The sequence below is a fragment of the Bos mutus genome, chromosome 3, assembly GCF_027580195.1.
Source record: "Bos mutus isolate GX-2022 chromosome 3, NWIPB_WYAK_1.1, whole genome shotgun sequence".
Classification (NCBI taxonomy): domain Eukaryota; kingdom Metazoa; phylum Chordata; class Mammalia; order Artiodactyla; family Bovidae; genus Bos; species Bos mutus.
The window spans coordinates 12,021,960-12,042,321 of record NC_091619.1 but is presented as its reverse complement, the minus strand read 5'-3'; the positions used below and the strand labels follow the sequence as shown (position 1 = coordinate 12,042,321).

At 39.8% G+C, this 20,362-nt stretch overlaps 1 protein-coding gene across 1 annotated transcript in view; it reads left to right on the top strand.

Moving 5' to 3' along the window:
• The window catches only part of ADCY10 (adenylate cyclase 10), an 81,435-nt gene that overhangs the window by 26,860 nt on the left and 34,213 nt on the right, over positions 1–20,362 (top strand). Inside the window, exons 13-17 of the mRNA XM_005896960.2 lie at positions 8,059–8,212; positions 9,363–9,555; positions 10,082–10,168; positions 13,843–14,117; positions 15,586–15,722. Coding sequence (XP_005897022.1) covers positions 8,059–8,212; positions 9,363–9,555; positions 10,082–10,168; positions 13,843–14,117; positions 15,586–15,722 — 846 coding nt within the window. The remainder of the gene's footprint in view (positions 1–8,058; positions 8,213–9,362; positions 9,556–10,081; positions 10,169–13,842; positions 14,118–15,585; positions 15,723–20,362) is intronic.

Here is a 20,362-nt window from a genome sequence, read left to right as displayed (position 1 = left end):
ATTCATGTTGCATTTACATTGTATTTGCTATTATAATTCATCTAGAGATGATTTAAAATATACAGAAGATATGTGTAGATTATATGCAAATACCATGCCATTTTATATAAGGGACTTGAGCATCTGTGGATTTTGTATCCCTGGGGGTCCTGGAACCAATTTCCTGTGGGACACAGAGAGGTGACTATATTCCATTTTATAAACATACAACAATGTATTCCTTCTGTATTTGTACATTTGAGTTGTTTCCAGTCTGGGTTCTTATGAATAATACTGCCATAAAAAGTTTTGTACAAGTCTTATGATGACCATATGTTTGCTTTTCTGCTCTTGGGTATATATATGTATATACAGGTGATATTGTTGCAAAAGGTACAGTTTTGGTAGATGATGCCAAATAATTTTCTAAAATGGTCATATTTGATTATACTCTGACTGGAGTGTTACAAATGTTCCATTTGCTTTTCATTCTTATCAACAACTTAGTTTTATCAGTCTGTACTTTTAATAATTCTTTTGGTATTATAGTGGTATATCATTGTGGTTTCCATCTATTCCAACCCTGATGTGGTTGAGTGCCTTTTCCAAATATTTATTGGCCACGTGGAAATCATCTTTTATAACAGTGTCTGTATAGATCTTTTGTTTATTTTTCAATTGGGTTATATGTTTTTATAGATGTGTTGGGATTATATATTCTGAAAATAAGTCCATTTGTTTTTGCTGTATGTGACTTTTCCCATTCTGTGCTTGCCTTTTTATTCTGTTAGTGATGTAATTAATGAACACAGTTTTTTTTATTTTCATGAAATCCAACTTACTAGTCTTTTCCTCTGTAGTTAGTACTTTTGTGAAAGTACTAACACACTGTTTGTGAAATCTTTCCTCACCCACAAATCATGAAGATACTTTCCTACATTCTCTTCTAGAAATTTTGTTTTACCTTTTACTTTTAGAGCTGTGACCCAACTGGCAGTGATGTTTTTGTAATTCTTGGTAAAAGGGACCCTATCATAAGAAAGCTAACTCAAGACTAGACAGGAAAGTAGACATAAAATGAAGTAGAGAAGAGACCGAAGTGAGGATTGGCCTGTGGATTCTGAAAGCAGCCGTTTCTAATAATGGCTTGTAGTTTCCTTCTGTCAGAAGGAATAATGGTTTGTAATTTCCTTCTGTTAGACCTGAGCATACTTAAAAGTATCATTATAAATTAAATCCTGGTCATACCTGTGTTAGGGCAATTAAGAGGAGGCTCTGCCCCACACTGGTGGGGGTGGTATTAGGACAGAATCTTGATGTCAGCATAGTCTAAAAGAAGGCAACAGTTCCAGAACAGCAAAGAGCACCCAAACCAGCAGTAATGCCTCACTTTCAGTGCATTCAGGTAGTTTTCAGAGTATGCATGCATTGCTTCCAAGTCCAGATCCACAAACTCCTGAAGGCTAGAAAGGAGGAGTGTCTACTCTCACCTTTCTCCAAGGCCTTACTTTCCATCCTAGGATATGCTTGTGATCATGATTGATAGCAAATGGAAATCCTAACCCCCTTTCTCCAAGATCGAGGACTCAGTATGACGGACATACTAGAACACATTGGTATAATATGTATATATTTTGCAGTCTGGTCTAGTTGCCTTTTTGCCCTGATTTCACCAGAATAAGATAAAAATCAGGCCTATATATCATTCCTTAAAGCTGTAAGCAAAAACAGACTGTCTGAGGTTAGCAGCATGGAAAGTACTCTTAGAAGAGCTCCTGTACAAGAACTTCTATATGCACACTGACAACAAAACTAACATGAACAAAAAATGTTTTTTCAAGGGTCAAAAATGCATACAATACTTTCAGATAGTAGGACCTTGTTTAAATAGAAATAAGGCATAATTCAAGTCAAGAGGTTAAACTCGTTTCAGAACCCAACTAAAGAAGGAATTCAGGAGTTCTTACCTCTATATGTTGTGTACAAATAGAGCACAAAAAGCTGGAAGAGTCTGCTCTGCGGCCTTCTGGGCCTGATCGTCTGAGTTCTTGTGTAAACTTTAGGCCAAAGAAGAGCACTACACATCTCACAAAACCAAATTCAAATGCATTTTCAGAAAGGAAATGTTTCATCTAAAAGAAGCAGGATGGTCTACAGAGTAGTTCTCACTAAATCTTACCCAGAAATTTACATTACCAAATAAACATGTAAGCTTCTTTGTATGAAATTCTAAACTTAGAGTAGTGGTCTTGGTTTTCAATAGATTTTAAATAACACTTGGATATATATTTACTCTATCAATGGGGAAAAAAAAAAAAGGGGGCACTCCACAGTAATCAGTCCATCAAAGAAGGAAGAGTCAGCCCTTATTTGTTCTCTAGCTCTTTTGACAGAACAACCCCACAAGAGACTGAGCCAGACTTGCCTATAACTGTCCAGGAGTCTCCAGCGGAGGCATGGGTCGACAGTGGCCTGCTGCAGGGTCAGGGGCACTGACTCCAACAGTCCTGGGAGCAGGAGTATACTGACATAAGTCCTTTTGAAGGAGGTTGCCATTACCACCATTACCCCTACCATAGTTTGGCCTCAGGCCAAACTGCAGGGAGGGAACATAGCCCCACCCATCAGCAGAAAATTGGAGTAAAGATTTACCAAGCAAGGCCCCACATGTTAGAGCAAGACCCAGTTTGCCCCTCAGCCAGTCCCTCCAATCAGGAAACTTCCATAAGCCTCTTATCCTTCTCCATCAGAGGGCAGATAGAATGAAGACCAGAATCACAGAAAACTAACCAAACTGATCACATGGATCACAGCCTTGTCTAACTCAATGAAGCTATGAGCCATGCTGTATAGGGCCACCATGGGGCTAAACTTGACATGGACAGGTCATGGTGGAGAGTTTTGATTGGCCTACATGGTTCACTGGAGAAGGGAATGGCAAACCACTTCAGCATTCTTGCCTTGAGAACCCCATGAACAGTATGAAAGGGAAAAATATATGACACTGAAAGATGAACTCCCCAGGTCAGTACATGCCCAATATGCTACTGGAGAAGAGTGAAGAAAAAGCTCCAGAGGAATGAAGAGGCTAAACCAACGTGGAAACAACGCCCAGATGTGGATCTGTCTGGTAGTGAAAGTAAAGTCCGATGCTGTAAAGAACAATATTGCACATTAGGTCTATCAAGATAAATTGGAAGTGGTCAAACAGGAGAAGGCAAGAGTGAACATCAAAAATTTTAGGAATCAGTGAACTAAAATGGACCGGAATGGGCAAATTTAATTCAGATGACCATTGTATCTACTACTGTGGGCAAGAATCCCTTAGAAGATATGGAGTAGCCCTCAGAATCAGCAAAAGAGTTCAAAATGCAGTACTTGGGTGCAGTCTCAAAAGTGATGGAATGATCTCTGTTCATTTCCAAGGCAAACCGTTCAATATAACAGTAATCCCCATCTATGCCCCAACCACTAATGCCAAAGAAGCTGAAGTTGAACGGTTCTATGAAGACCTATGAGACCTTCTAGAACTAACACCAAAAAAGATGTCCTTTTCATCATAGGGAACTGGAATGCAAATGTAGGAAGACAAGAGATACCAGAAGTAACAGGCAAGTTTGGCCTTGGAATACAAAATGAAGCAGGACAAAGGCTAACAGTTTTGCCAAGAGGATGCATGTGTCATAGCAAACACCCTCTTCCAGCAACACAAGAGATGGCTCTACACATGGACATCACCAGATGGTCAATACTGAAATCAGGTTGATTCTATTATTTGCAGCTGAGGATGGAGAAACTCTATACAAGCAGCTAAAACAACATCAGGAGCTTACTGTTGCTCAGATCATGAATTCCTTATTGTAAAATTCAGATTTAAATTGAACAAAGTAGAGAAAACCATTAAACCATTCGGTTCAGTTCAGTTGCTCAGTTGTATCCGACTCTCTGCGATTCCATGGACTGCAGTACGCCAAGCCTCCCTGCCCATCACCAGCTCCTGGAGTTTATCAAACTCATGTCCATTGAGTCGGTGAGGCCATCCAACCATCTCATCATCTGTCGTCCACTTCTCCTCCTGCCTTCAGTCTTTCCCAGCATCAGGGTCTTTTCCAGTGAGTCAGCTCTTCACATCAGGCGGCCAAAGTATTAGAGTTTCAGCTTCAACATCAGTCCTTCCAGTGAACACCCAGGACTGATCTCCTTTAGAATGGACTGGTTGGATCTCCTTGCTGTCCAAGGGACTCTCAAGAGTCTTCTCCAACACCACAGTTCAAAAGCATCAATTCTTCAGTGCTCAGCTTTCTTTATAGTCCAACTCTCACATCCATACATGACTTCGGAAAAACCGAACCTTGACTAGATGGTCCTTTTTTGGCAAAGTAATGTCTCTTCTTTTTAATATGCTATCTAGGTTGGTCATAACTTTCCATCCAAGGAGTAAGCATCTTTTGATTTCATGGCTATAGTCACCATCTCCAGTGATTCTGAAGCCCAAGAAAATAAAGTCAGCCACTGTTTCCACTGTTTCCCCATCTATTTGCCATGAAGTGATGGGACCGGACACCATTGTCTTAGTTTTCTGAATGTTGAGCTTTAAGCCAACTTTTTTTCACTCTCCACTTTCACTTTCATCAAGAGGCTCTTTAGTTCTTCTTCACTTTCTGCCATAAGGGTAGTGTCATCTGCATATCTGAGGTTATTGATATTTCTCCTGGCAATCTTGATTCCAGCTTGTGCTTCATCTAGCCCAGTGTTTCTCATGATGTACTCTGCATATAAGTTAAAAAAGCAGGGTGACAACATGCAGCCTTGATGTACTCCTTTTCCTATTTGGAACCAGTCTGTTGTTCCATGTCCAGTTCTAACTGTTGCTTCCTGACCTGCATACAGATTTCTCAAGAGGCAGGTCAGGTGGTCTGGTATTCCCATCTCTTTCAGAATTTTCCACTGGAGAAGTGAATGGCAAACCACTTCAATTATCTTGCCTTGAGAATCCCATGAACAGATCATTCAGGTATGACCTAAATCAAATCCCTTATGATTCTACAGTGGAAGTCACAAATAGATTCAACAGATTAGATCTGATAGTGCCTGAAGAACTATGAAGATAGAGGTTTGTGACATTGTACAGAAGGCAGTAATCAAAACCATCCTCAGGAAAGAGAAATGCAAAAAGGCAAAATGGTTGTTTGAGGAGGCCTTACAAATAGCTGAGAAAAGAAGAAAAAGGCAAAGAAAAAAGGAAAGATATACCCATTTGAACACAGAGTTCCAAAGAACAGAAGGAGAGATGAGAAAGACTTCTAAGTGATCAGTGCAAAGAAATAGAGGAAAACAATAGAATGGGAAAGACTAGAGACCTCTTCAAGAAAATTAGAGATACTAAGGCAATATTTCATGCAAAGATGGGCACAATAAAGGACAGAAACAGTATGGACCTAACAGAAGCAGAATATATTACGAAGAGGTGACAAGAATAACAGAAGAACTATACAAAAAATATCTTCATGACCCAGATAACCATAATGGTGTGATCACTCACCTAGAACCAGACATCCTGGAGTGTGAAGTCAAGTGGGCCTTAGGAAGCATCATTGTGAACAAAGCTAGTGGAATTCCAGCTCAGCTGTTTCAGTCCTAAAAAATGAGGCTGTGAAAGTGCTGCACTCAATATACCAGCAAATTTGGAAAACTCAGCAGTGGCCACAGGACTGGAAAAGGTGAAAAATTTTCATTCCAATCCCAAAGAAGGACAATGCCAAAGAGTGTTCAAACTACCACACAATTGCACTCATGTCATACTCTAGCAAAGTGAGGCTCAAAATTCTTCAAGTAAGGCTTCATGAACAGAGAACTTTCAGACATTCAAGCTAGATTTAGAAAAGGAAGAGGAACCAGAGATCAAATTGCCAACATCCATTGGATCATAGGAAAAGCAAAAGAATTCTGGAAAAACATCTACTTGTGCTTCATTGCCTCCACTAAAGCCTTTGACTCTGTGGATCACAACAAACTGTGGAAACTTCTTTAAAAAATGGGAATACCAGACCACCTTACCTGCCTTCTGAAAAACCTGTATATAGGTCAAGAAGCAACAGCTAGAACTGGACATGGAACAATGGACTGGTTCAAAATTGGAAAAAGAGTACGTCAAGGTTGTCTATTGTCACTCTGCTTATTTAACTTAAAAGCAGAGTACATCATGCGAAATGCTGGACTTGATGAAGCACAAGCTAGAATCAAGATTGCCCAGAAAATATTAATAACCTCAGATATGCAGATGACATCTCCCTTATGGCAGAAAGCAAAGAGGAACTGAAGAGCCTTTTGATTAAAGTAAAAGAAGAGAGTGAAAACGCTGGCTTAAAACTCAACATTCAGAAAACTAAGATCATGGCATCCAGTCCCATCACTTCGTGGCAAATAGATGGGGAAGCAATGGGAACAGTGACAGGCTTTATTTCCTTGGGCTCCAAAATCACTGGAGATGGTGACTGTAGCCATGAAATTAAAAGATGCTTGCTCCTTGGAAGAAAAGCTATGAGCAACCTAGACAGTATATTAAATAGCAGAGACATTACTTTGCCAACAAAGATCTGTCTAGTCAAGGCTATGGTTTTTCCAATAGTCATGTATGAATGTGAGAGCTGGACCATAAAGAAGGCTGAGCGCTGAAGAATTAATGCTTTTGAACTGTGGTGTTGGAGAAGACTCTTGAGAGTCCCTTGGACTGCAAGGAGATCAAACCAGTCAATCCTAAAGGACATCAATCCTGAACATTCATTGGAAGGACTGATGCTGAAGCTGAAGCTCCATCGGCTTTGCCACCTGATGGAAAGAACTGACTCATTAGAAAAAGACCCTGATGCTGGGAAGGATTGAAGGCAGGAGGAGAAGGGGATGACAGAGGACGAGATGGTTGGATGGCGTCATCAACTTGATGGACTTGAGTTTGAGCAATCTCCAGGAGTTGGTGATGGACAGGCAAGAGTGGTGTGCTGCAATCTGTGGGGTCGCAAAGAATCGGACAAGACTGAGCAACTGAACAACAGCAACACGTTTCTGTGACTCCTTCTATCCACTGTGGTTTCAAAGATGGTAGGCTGAGTTTGAGATTTCAGTCATGGTATCCTGTTACTCATATTTAAAAACATAAGAAAAATAAGAATGATAGGGTTGTAACCCCAGGTGACTTATTTTCCTTTTTTCTTTTTCTAATTTTTCTGTATTTTCTACAGTGAGATTATGTTAGTTTTATAATCAGAAAAATGGTATAATTTATTTTTAAGAATTTATGTTGTTCTGGACTGGCGACTCGTTTCATACATGATATTATACATGCTTCAATGCCATTCTCCCAAATCCAAACTAACACCATATTGTAAAGTTTAAAAATAAAATTAAAAAAAAAAGAATTTATGTTGTTCTTATGATTAATCATGTATATGAGGTTTTTTAAAAAACAAATTGAGTTTTTTTTTTTTTTTATCACTGGTAACTCCTCTTGTAGCCCTGAATAAATATAGTTTCTCATTTACAAAAGTAAGTTTCCTTCACAGAATTAAAAGTAAAAATATTTTATCCATCCTGTACAACATGAGAACCTTAACTTTATAAATTGATTTCTTAATGTGATAAGCTGTAGTTATTTCTAATGTGTTATAGAAAAAATAGAAAAAGGAAAAGAAAACAAGCATTAGGGTCAGATAACCCTGATTTAATTCCTGCTTGTATATTCTAAGCAAATCTCAGTTTGCTACACTAAAATTAAATTGACATCATAGTGAACATTATAAGAATCCTTTCCCTCACAGCTTATGGGCATCAAAAAACCAAACCAAAACAAACAAACAAACAAAAAAACAAACAAACCTGTAAAACCACACTACTAACTGTAAAGTTCTAACTGAAGATATTTAAAAAATTTTAAAGTGCACAGGACCTAAAGAAACTCCATGAACAATGCCATGGAAATTCCAAAGGTATTCTTAGAAGCAGTGTCACTGTGTGCTTTTTTATATCTCTAGACAATTTTATGTTGACTGGGTTTGCTCCCTTTTTGAAAAACAAAAATAACAGGACGTGAGGAGGAGATCAAATACTTCATGTGTACTATGAAGAAATTTTTGATGTCTAACTGCAGTCAAGTCCTGATGTACGAAGGAATATCGGGATATGGAAAAAGTCAGATACTTGTGGAAATTGAGTACCTGGCCCAAGGTGAGAACCACAGGTGAGTGTCATGCAATGACCACTTTTTTGTGGATCCAGAGAATCCTGACATCCTTAAGAATTTCATTTGTTTTAATGTTCCTCTCCTTTATATAGGTTGCCTCTTATAAACTACCCACAATCTATCAGTTATTATTGGATATCATGCCCCTTACATTAATAATTAATTAATGAGAAACATATTGAAGTAAGAAAATAAAAAGCTGGGTTGACCCCTTGAGATCCTAATTTAATGCCTGGAAGAGCTTGGATATTGATATTTTAAGTTTCCTAATGCTCAGACAGTTTGAGAACAACTGGTATAGATGATGAAACTGAAGCTACATTTGGTCTGAAGCAAATACATAAGTTTATCCTGTAGTTGACACTGTAGGAATCACTAGCTCAAACCATTGAGCCCTGAGAATGTGGTTAGAGAATGGAAGGCCTCTGGATTTTCCTTTGAAAGGCAGAGCTAATGTACTTGCCTCTTGCTATTTGTCTCTTTTCAAAGAAGGAATGTCATGAGGGCTGTCTTTGGAACAACCTGTCTCATGGAGGTGAACAGTGTGGTATTCAATAACAGTGATGATAACCAAGACAATGGTAATTGTGTCACACACCCTCTCACCATTTAACATAAAGGTTTTAAAGGGAAAATTCTTATTAGTCTTAGTTTTAGCTGTGTTTCTACTCTCTTTAAATGTCAGGCCTGAGAGAGACTAGTTTTTAAATGTATTTAACAGTGCTGAGGGAATAATTCAAAATAACCAGAAGACATGTTATTTATTCCATCACTTACTGAGTCCTTATAGTACCTGAGTGCTATGTTAGTTTGCTAGAGCTACTGAGACAAAGCACCACAAACTAGATGGCTTAACCAACAGAAGTATATTGTCTCTGTATATAGGAGGATAGAAGTCTAAGATCCTGGTGTCGTAAAGTTGGTTCCTTCCATCAGCTGTGAGGGACAATCTGTTTTGTCCCTCTTTCCCAGCTTCTGGTGACTTGCTGGCGATCACTGGTATTTGTTGGCTTATGGAATCACTACCCCAATCTCTGCCTCCATTTTCACATGATATTCTCCATGTGTGTTGTCTGTGTCCAAATTTCCCCCTCCCCAAAAAATATATTTAAAAACTCTCTCTGATTCCTGACTTTCTTATAAACAGGACTATTGCTATCGTGTTGACTAAGATCAGCTTCAATCAAAATTTTTATACCATCCAGATACTCATGGCCAATGTACTAGGTCTGGATACTTGCAAACATTATAAAGAACGACAGACTAACCTTCAAAATAAAGTCAAGTCACTGTTGGATGAAAAGTTCCATTGTCTTCTTAATGACATTTTCCATGTGCAGGTAACGAGCTGGTGTTTAGACTCCCGTGAGAAATTGTGAAGGGGCAGGTGAGGCCACCCCTCTGTCATGCTTTATGACACCGCATCTCTTTGGCTTTTATGATCCTTTCCTTTTCTCATCTAGGGCATCCAAGGTGGTAAGGAAATGGCTCCCAATCCTTGAATGAGCACCCACCTTCCTAAGATATATTGGTACCAGACTCAAGATAATCCAAATAACCATCTGCTGATTCTTTTTTTTCCCCCTCATCTTCCCATCCTAGGTATACTATACTAGCTAGTCAAGGGCACAAAATCCCTCTGCTCCCAAAGGTGATTGCCAATGCAAAGATAAGAGTGTGCCCTATTTTTTCTCATATCTATTAGATTCAATGACATAGAGTATTAGAGCTGAAAGAGATGTTATGAATTATCTAACATACGAGGATTTTAAGGCACAGAACAGTAAAGTGAACTGCCAAAGACACAAACTAGTAGTTCCCTCTGCTGTTTCCCAGTACTCAATATTCTTATAATTTTTTATCTAGTTCCCTATTTCACGGGAGGTTTCCAAGATGAGCACCATGAGAAAGCAAAAGCAGTTGGAGGCGTTGTTTATGAAGATCTTGGAGCAAGTAAGAGCGTTTATGGGTCAAATAATGGAGGGGAGGGGAGAAACTGGGCATCCTATCGCAAAGCCAGGTTGTCTCAAGAGTTCAGATTCCAAAGACAAGAAGCTGTGAATTATGTGAAAGCTTTAACCCAAAGTGTTTCATTCTCCTCCATCCTTCGAAACCCCAAGGTGAGAGTCTATTCAGAATTTAGTTGTATTTGAAAGGAGTCCTTTAACATTACTCCTGGGAGTTCGGCCTCATCTTAAAACCAGTCCTTGTTTTTTTCCCTCCCTCTGTGTAAAAAGCGATCTATCAAACCATTTATGTATACAGGCTCTGGAGTCAGACTACAAGAGCTTGAGCCCTTAAGCCTATTATTTGCTACCTAGGTAAGCTTGACCAAATGACTCAACCTGTCCGTGCTTTTACTTTATCTTCTATAAAGTGAAGAAATAATAGTACCCAGCTCACAGGGTTATAAGGTTTAAATGACTAGATTATGTGTAAAACAGAATAGAATCTTTTTCACTGAAGCCACTCAGCCAATGTTAACTGTTTCTCTCTGAGTAATATCATGACTGTCCATTATATGCGGTTGATCACCAACTTTATATCCCATTCCCTAGCTCTCTTGTAAGCACCAGAACCATGTTTCGAAGAACCTTCTGTGTATTCCACTTGGATGTGGGGAATCATACTCAGTTCAGTGTCTAACACTAAATTCATTTTTCCCCCCTACTTCAGTACCCTATCTTCCTCATCCTGATCCTGACCTTTGATTTAGTTAATAACAAGTTCATTCACACATCATTCAAGTTATCTTTGCTACCTTCCTCACTATTTGCCACATCTTCTGCATCTACTCAGTTGCCAAGTCCTACATGTCTACCTCAGACCGACTCTAGAACCCATCCATCCTGTGTTCCCCACTATAGTTCAGGCTCTTTCTCTTCTATTACTATAGCTTTCCAGCTAATCTCTGTGCAGTATACCTCTCCACTGCAATTCATCCTCCATATAACTGCCAGGGTGTATGCAAATTGCTCCAACCTCTGCTTTGTACCAGTCAAACAATTCTCAATACTAAGAGATAAAAGCTAAAAGACTTTTTTTTAACCTTGGAGAAATGCTACTCATCGTTCAGTGTCACCTCTTCAGTTGAGAACTCCCCCAGATCACAAGGCATGACTAATTCCTCTCCCACTGTGCTTCTGTGACACTGTGAACATACTTCTTATTATGTTTTCCATACTGTATTGCAATTTGCTACTTCAATCTGTGTCTCTCTCCCTCAGGACATTGTGGACTTCTTAAGGAGAGGGAGCCTCTTATTCATTTTCGTATCGCTATTGACCAGAAGAATGTTTGGCACACAATAAACAATTCAAGTTTGTGGCAATAAATGTACAATAGAAATTCCTCCTTTTCCACTGCAGGCAAATAAGGCCATATCAGTAATTTCTAAATGTCAGATTTTGAGGACTGTTTGCATCACAAATATCCAGGAAGCTTGATAAAATATATGTATTTATGAGTTCTACCTGAAATTGAAAAAGGCTTGGTTTGGGCCTAGGAATCTGTTTAGTTTGTTTTTAAAATTCCTCAGTGGTTCTGATACAGATCTAGTTGGAAACTGTGACTAAAGCTGTGCTTTGACTCAGTGCTATGATGACAGTCTTTGGATCATTTACTATCAGTGTGATCTTGGGCAAGTGGCTTAATTTCTCTGTGCCTTAATTTTCTCAGTAAATAGATTCAATAGTGCCACCTCTGTAAACATTATGAAGATTTTAAATGAATTAATTTATGGAAGTGCATCACACATTGCTGGGAACACAGTAGGTGCAGTGTAAATGTTGGCTTTTATTCACATTAGATATGACCCAATTCAATCTATTTAAAAATTTTTTAAATTTATGTGGCTGTTCTGAGTCTTACTTGCAGCACACAGGATCATCAGTCTTCACTGTGGCATGCAGGATCTTACAGTTGTGGCAAGTGGGATCTAGTTCCCTGACCAAGGATCAAACCTGGGCCCCTTGCATTGGGAACAGAGAGTCTTAGCTGCTGGACCCCCAGGGAGTCTTCAATCTTCTTATTTTAAACCTATGGAAGCTGGGGCCAATGATGTACTATTGAATTCATGTGGGGGTTTTGGTTCTTGCTTTACTCTCCTCAATTCACAAATAATTCACTGATAAGACCATTCTATGAGTAAAACTCACATTCCTATCTGCCCATATGATATTTTTAAAGACAGGAGTTTTAAAGATGATAGTCAAATACAAAACAAAACAATGGGATGCTAACCTCTATTCATTAAATGTTCTCAGAGTCAGTGAAGAGCGTACAATCTGGTGACAGAATGAGGCTGTAAGAGGAGACTTACTGTGTGTATGTGAGAAAACAGGCTATGTAATACTTTAGAATGATCATCTTCTGAAATTTGAAAGTACCCTTTACTGCTTTGGTTTATAAAAACATATAGAGGGAAAGAATGGCTTAACAATCACTTCTCAGAGGGAACCAAGAGAAGCCAAGAGCAGTCTGGAGCAGCAAGAATGGGAAAAGTTTCCTCCATTTAGATATCTTACACTGTGGAAATATAGAGCCCACTACACGAGGGCTCACACTACAATGTAAGCTCTATGTTTTGTCTAATACTGTATCCTCAGTGCTTAGAACAGCACCTGACTCTAAGGGATGCACGGTAAATGCTTAATGAGCAAATAAATAATTCAGACTAGTTAGGGAAAAGCAGTCTACACGAAAAAAGGACACTTGATCTGTTTTTAAGTATAACGTGCTATAACTCAAGCTGCTGCTGCTGCGAAGTTGCTTCAGTCGTGTCCGACTCTGTGCAACCCCATAGACGGCAGCCCACCAGGCTCCCCCGTCCCTGGGATTCTCCAGGCAAGAACACTGGAGTGGGTTGTCATTTCCTTCTCCAATGCATGAAAGTGAAAAGTGAAAGTGAAGTCGCTCAGTCGTGTCCGACTCCTAGTGAACCCATGGACTTCAGCCCACCAGGCTCCTCCGTCCATGGGATTTTCCAGGCAAGAGTACTGGAGTGGGGTGCCATTCAAGCTAGAACAGCATACACTGCTGGCAGGGCAAAGACCAGATCGATTCCTCTCAGCACTTTGCCTCCAGCACCCAGCCCAGTGAGTGCTTGGTAAAGATGTGTTGAATAGATGTTAGCTGAATAAATGTCAAATAGGTATTTCCAGGAGACCTTCATTTTTCAATAAATTAGAATGACTTGAAGTAAATCTCAGTTATTTTTATGTAATGGGTATTTAACTTGACTACAACCCATCTATCCTATACATTATCTTGTCACAAAGATCTGACCAAGTATGAGTTTCTTCCAGCCAGTTCAGTCCCAATGGTCACAAATTCCAAGTTAACAGAATCTAAATTATCACAAAGACACTGGAAAGAAAAGATTTAACTTAGCTTTGCAAAACTCAGTGGAAACACATGCATACCATACATATGTATAAAAAACTGAAGTCATGGGAGTTCCCCGGTGATCTAACTGGATTTGGTGCTTTCACTGCTATGGCCCATATTCAGTCCTTGTCCGGGAACTGAGATCCCACAAGTCTGGCGGGGCAGCCAGAAAACAAAACAGAAACAAAAAATCCTGAAGTTCTACAGCACTTTTCTTTCTATTTCTTCACCTGGTTTAGACAGTGAAAGAGGAAAGGATTATTTTCATCATTGATGAGGGCCAGTTTATCGATTCAGCCTCCTGGACCTTCATGGAAAAGCTTATCCGGTCTGTTCCCATCTTCATCATCATGTCCCTGTCTCCCTTTGTCAACACACCCTGTGCAGCTGCCAGTGCCATAATGAAGAACAGGAACACCACCTATGTCACCCTGGGACCTGTGCAGCCTAAGGACATCCTCAACAAAGTCTGCCTAGACCTCAGTGTCAAGGGCATCCCCAAAGAACTGGACACGTGAGTAACCCATTTATCCTAAGGCCTTGACTTATTCACCAGGTCCAAACTTCATCAGATTCCTTAGGTTGTGTCTGAAAGCACCCATTTCAGTGTTCTCACTGGTCCCGCCTTTCAAGGGGCCATTGAACATGCTTGGTAGGATGGATGCTGCTCACCTTGTCTTGTTATGGTCCTTGTTACATCATGTTCAGCTTTGCTTAGAGGCATGAGTTTTGCTTCCCTTTCATCAAGCTGGGTACAGGTACACTCAACTCTAACCTACAGGGACTAACGTCACAGTCATGGGCAAGTGACACGAAAGGCAAATCGGTGAACATTAAAGACCACAACCCACAACTGAGCCAGGTCTTAGTCCCCAGTAATAACATGGTCTGGTACTGGTGTTCTTTGTCACGGTAGATGTTGATATCTTCTCAGTGACTCCTGTACTGGGTCTTGTCAGCAGTCCCCTTAACAACATAGAAATGCCCCTTCCTTAGCTGTCTGTTTACAACTCACCATGGCATCTGTTCTTTATAATGAGGTTATCTTGCTTCTGGAAAAGCAATGTCTCAGACACCAGGCATAAATTTGCCGTGTTCTCTCCCTTTGACTCCCTGTCTCTCCCTCTTTATCTCTGTATTTATTTAATATGTATATATTTATTATATATATATATTACCTTTTGATCTATCCTTCCTAATTCTAGGACTGCGTCTCAAAGATATATTTCCAGGGAACTATACTCAAAATTTTGTAATAACCTATAAGGGAAAAGAATCCGAACATATATATAACACAGTTATACGTATGTGTGTGTGTATATGTATATATAATCACTTTGCTGCATACCTGAAAATAATACAACATTGTATATATATTGACAAAAATATGAAGTGACATATGGACACAGTTTTTATTGAGGCATTATTTATACTAGTGAAAGACAGAAAACAATCCAAATGTCCGTCTCTAAGAGGACAGTTAGAGTGAAGTTGGATGCATTCACAAAGTGGAGCCCTGCATAGCTACAGAGAGAAATAAGAAAGCGCTACTGACACAGAGGGATGACCAGGATACACTACTGAGGGGAAACAAGGGGAAGCCTAGTGTGCACTATGTACAAAGTGCTGTTTTTTAACCTAAGGAACGGGGTGAAATATATATGTGCATTTTCTATAGTTTTTGAAAGAAACCTTGAAAAGATAAGCCAGAAACTAATTTAAATGGTTACTTATAAGGTGAGGCAGGGAAGCAAGACTGAGGGTGTACCTTATTACGTAGTTTTGAGTTTGGAAAGATTTAACTGTCTTATGTAATTTTCAAAAATGAAAGAAAAAAAAGCAAAGGCAATCCCTAAAAGTGGAAAACAAAACAAATGGAGAAAGAAATGCGATTATTTTTGAGTGATTGAGAAGACTCAAATATTTTTCCTTCCTAAAAGATAGTTCTTTGATATAAATAGGTTGCCTCATTTTCACTACAGGTATCTGGCAGAGGGAAGCTGTGGAATTCCGTTTTACTGTGAAGAATTGCTTAAAAACCTAGACCATCACAGGGTACTTGTTTTCCAGGCAATGGAGTCTGAGGAAAAGACAAATGTGACCTGGAATAACCTGTTCAGTAAGTCCTATAACGATGGTTCTTTCTCTCACTCTCCTTCTGAAGAGAGAGTGGCAAGAGTAGGCTTTTCCGTAGGCTTCTTCCTAAAAGGGTTTGAGGAGGCAGTGAATGCTGGACTTGATATCCCGACTGTGAGAGAACTTAACATTGCCTGGGACTCACTGAACTGAGAGGAAGAATGTAGACCTGTAATCGAGATGAAGGAATGGAGAATCTTAAAGCCCAGAATCAGAACTGGTGAGGGATGTGGATGTTACCAGGGAAAAGAATAACTTGTTTTCCAGAGGTAAAATGATTATCTCAAAGTGAATTGTCAACGAGGTCCTCATGGCACTGAGACATGCAGAAGGATGAACTTTAGATAATGGCACAAAGAGGCCAGGTGGCTATTTTTAAGAAAATGGTTTTGTTGAAGGGAAAGGGTGGGGGTTGGGGAAAGGGGTACAGATGCAAGCTGGGATGTAGACGATTAGGATTACTGTGAATGATAGGAAAATGTCTGGGGTGGGTAGGCTAGTTATTCAGGGAGGTGGCAGTGATAAGGAGAAAAAATAATATGCTAGCAAAAAAGAAAGGAAGGAACTATATTTAGAAAAAGGAAGAAGGTGGCAGTGATAAAGGAGAAAAAATAATATGCTAGCAAAAAAGAAAGGAGGGAACTATATTTAGAAGAAAGGAAGAAACTGTATTTGGACACAAAGGTTTAAGAGAGAGCATCTATGCTATGAAAAAAGAGTTAGAACAGTGCAATCAAAAGAAAATTTTAGCTTTGAAGTTAGGAGTCCAGATTCCAGTTCTCCATATGACATTTAATAGATGATATTTAGGGATTAGTCACAACCTTTATTGCCAGCTACCTGCTCTATGATGTAGAATAAAGGAACTCAAATCTTTTCTCATTTATTCACTCAACAAAGGTCTACTGAGCACCTTTCCTGTGTCTTACACCACAGTAGGCATTCTGGGGATATTTTGAATATAAACAAAGTGAGTGAATACAATAAAACTTTGCTGCCTCATTGAGTTTCTTTAATTAAACTTTTTGAGGTGATCATAAATTTACATACAGTTGTAAGAAGTATTGGGTTGGCCAAAAAGTTCATTTGGATTTTTCCATAAGGTGTTATGGGAAAACTCAAATGAACTTTTTGGCTAAAACAATAATATGGAGAGATTCTATTAATATATACCCTTTACCTGGTTTTCCCCCATAGTAACATAAGCAAAACTCTACAATATAATATCACAACCAGGATATTAATATTGATACAATCAAGATACATAATATTTTCATCACCACGAGGATCCCTCATGTTGCCGTTACAGCCACCCCACTTCTCTCCCACCCATACTTCCTTCCCTGGTAATCACTAATCAGTTCTTCATATCTATAATTTTGTGACTTTGGGAATTTTTATAGATCGAATAATAGAGTACTGTAATCTTTTGAGATTGTTTTTCACTCAGCATGACTCTCTGGGTTATCTGGGTTGTTGTGAGTATCGGTAGTTTGGCCTCAGTGGTTGCTGAGTAGTGTTCCATGGTATGGACATACCGTAGGTTGTTTAGCACTCCCCTGTTGGAGGACACCTGGGCTGTATACAAAAAAAAGAATGCTAAAGAACATTATTGAGTCAGCTGACAAGACTGGAAGATGGACAGTAAAAGATGATAAGTATATTCTACTTACGTAAGAGAATTGTTATTCTTGGGGAATTCAGAGTAAAGTATTTGGGAGTAAAAGGGCATGATTTATGTGACTCAATACTCAAATGAAATGCTTCTGAAAAATATGTACATAGAGAACAAAGGGTATAGCAAATGGGGTAAAATGTTAACAATAGATGGATTTGAATAAAGATTAATAGTGTTATTCTTACAACTTTTGATAAATTTGAAACTTAACAAATAAACAAATTTTTTTAAAACCAAACAACTTTTATTGGTTTCCTACTGAGTTTACAATGAAATCCAAACTCCCTACCTTGGACTGGAGATCCGTGTGGGAGCTGCCTTCCACGCCCCCTGTGGTCTCACCAACATTCTGAAATAATCTCCAGCCACATTTCTGCTCTTCTAACACCCTGAGCTCCTGGTTGCTCCCTCTCCTTGGTGTTTTGCATACCTACTCCCTCTTGCCCTTATCTCAGGTATTATCTCCTCACAGTCACTTTCTCTGACCATGCCTTGCTTAAGGAAGACCTTCCCTACTCTGCGCTTTTTCATTCGTCTCTATCACCATGTTTCTTTCTTTCACAAAACTGAGTCACATTATGAGGTTATCCTCTCAATTTATTTATCTGTTGGTTATTATTTGTCTTCCACTGTGAGAATGTCAGCTCCCTGAGGGCAGGAAGTCTTATATACTCCTGAATCTCCAGTCCTAGGATGGCCTGTACCTAAAGGTCTTATACCTAGAGTGATGAAAGAATGGTCATCACAGTGCTAGGTCCTGGAAAGGGACATTAAAAAGCGTAGAAGAGCATGGAGCAAGTCGTGTTCTTTATATATTTTTGGTTGTATGGCTTGTAGGATCTCAATTCCCTGACCAGGAGCTGAACCCGAGCTACAGTAGTGGAATTGCTGAATCCCAACCACCAGACTTGCCAGGGGACTCCCTGTCAAGTCACATTCTTAGTCCCTGCTCTCCTACCCCCACGGCACAGGCACACACCTGGTCCCGTTTCTGGCATGCTGCCCTTCACTTGCTGCCCCCATCCTGAACTCTTCCTTTGCCCCACTTGCCTTGCTGACCAGTCCTCAGCTTGGCTCCTGCCCGGGTCTGTGTTCTGAGGAGGGCATTCTTCACATTCCATCCTCAACCTTTCTCTTTGCTAACTCAGTACTCTCTCTCCACTTGTTTTCAGTTTTTCATTTGTTTTCCAACCTTCTATGTGTGAAGTGCACATGTGAGTGACTATGTGTGTGTTTGTGTACATAATATCCAACCTTAATTTCACTCTTAATTCCAGACCCATATTTCCAATTGCCCATTGTCCTATACATCCCACCAAACTCAACAAATATAACATGTAACCCATTACCTCCCTCCCATACTGCATCTCCTCTTGTATTTCCCAGCTTGATTATTGGCAACACTCATGTTTCTCTCACCTCCATCACTATCTTGCCTAGGTCTCTTTTTCTCAATATCATTAGTATTCTTTGCATTATCACTTGCATAATCCTACCCATCTTCACTTCCTGATATTCCATTGTCATAGTTGGAATTCCACTGGAATTCCATGGTCACATTCCATTGACTAGGAAGGTCATACACACCTTCCTAGTCTCTTGCCTGTCCTCACTGCTTCCAGTGTTATCTTCATAAAAATGGTTGGATCACTACCATCCAACTTGGGATATTTCTCCATTGTCTATGGAATGAAGTCCAAACTTCATAGTGGGGTATTGAATGCACTGCATACTCTGCTCTCAAACTTTCTAAGTACATACATCTCCTACAGTAAGTAGCACTCCAGCACTTCACCCACTGTGGTTTAGTCACACTGGCCTCTTTACATTTCCCTAAATTGCAAAGTGCTCGTGGCTTCTGTGCTTTTGCGTTGATCACCCTTCTATTTTCTACTTAGAATATCCCTTCATTCTTTAAGGTTCAACCAAAATATTTCTCCCTCTGTGAAGCCTTCCTGAATCTACTGACTGAATTAATTATCCTTTATTCTCTATTCCTCTTTGCTCTTTAGCTCTTTAAGTCACTTTTCCTGTATTATGATTAGTTCCCTAAATATCAGTTTCCATAAATTTTAAGATCCTTGAGGACTGGAAGCATGCATTAGCCACATTTATAGCCTTCACAGGTTCTGATGTATAGAAAGTCTATACTGTGTTATGAACTCTCCAACACTTAACATCTGTGCCTACTCATGTGGCACTTGCTTACTATCTGGTTATTTGACTCTCTGTGTATATACCTTTTCTTTCCAGGAGTTCAGGAACTTAATTATGGTCACCCTCATATTTCCACATTGCCTATCTCAGTGTCTTGTATGTGGTGACCCAAGGACGAAAGAGTAGATAAAACCAAGGAGGGTCTTGGAATGCAGGAATGGAAAAACCATACCCTTATCATCCTTCCCTCCCCTATGTTGTAACTATTAACAGATTTCAGGTCTTCCTAACCTGTCTCCTCTCCTACCCTATGCTGCTGCTGCTAAGTCGCTTCAGTCGTGTCCAACTCTGTGCAACCCCATAGACAGCAGCCCACTAGGCTCCTCCGTCCCTGGGATTCTCCAAGCAAGAATACTGGAGTGGGTTGCCATTTCCTTCTCCAATGCACAAAAGTGAAAAGTGAAAGTGAAGTCACTCAGTCATGTCAGACTCTTCACGACCCCATGGACTGCAGCCTACCAGGCTCCTCCACCCATGGGATTTTCCAGGCAAGAGTACTGGAGTGGGGTGCCATTGCCTTCTCCGTCCTACCCCACAGGGAGAAGATATTTGGCTTACTGTTCCCACCCCCACGCAGTTTATGTGCTTCATCCAATCAGCAAATGACCTGCAGGACCCCTATCCCACTCCTTGTACCCTGGGTATAAAAGTGGACTAAGGACCCCTATTCAGCATCAGTTCTCCCTTGAGCTGGCCTGCTGTTCTAACAGCTTCTCCCACTCTAATAA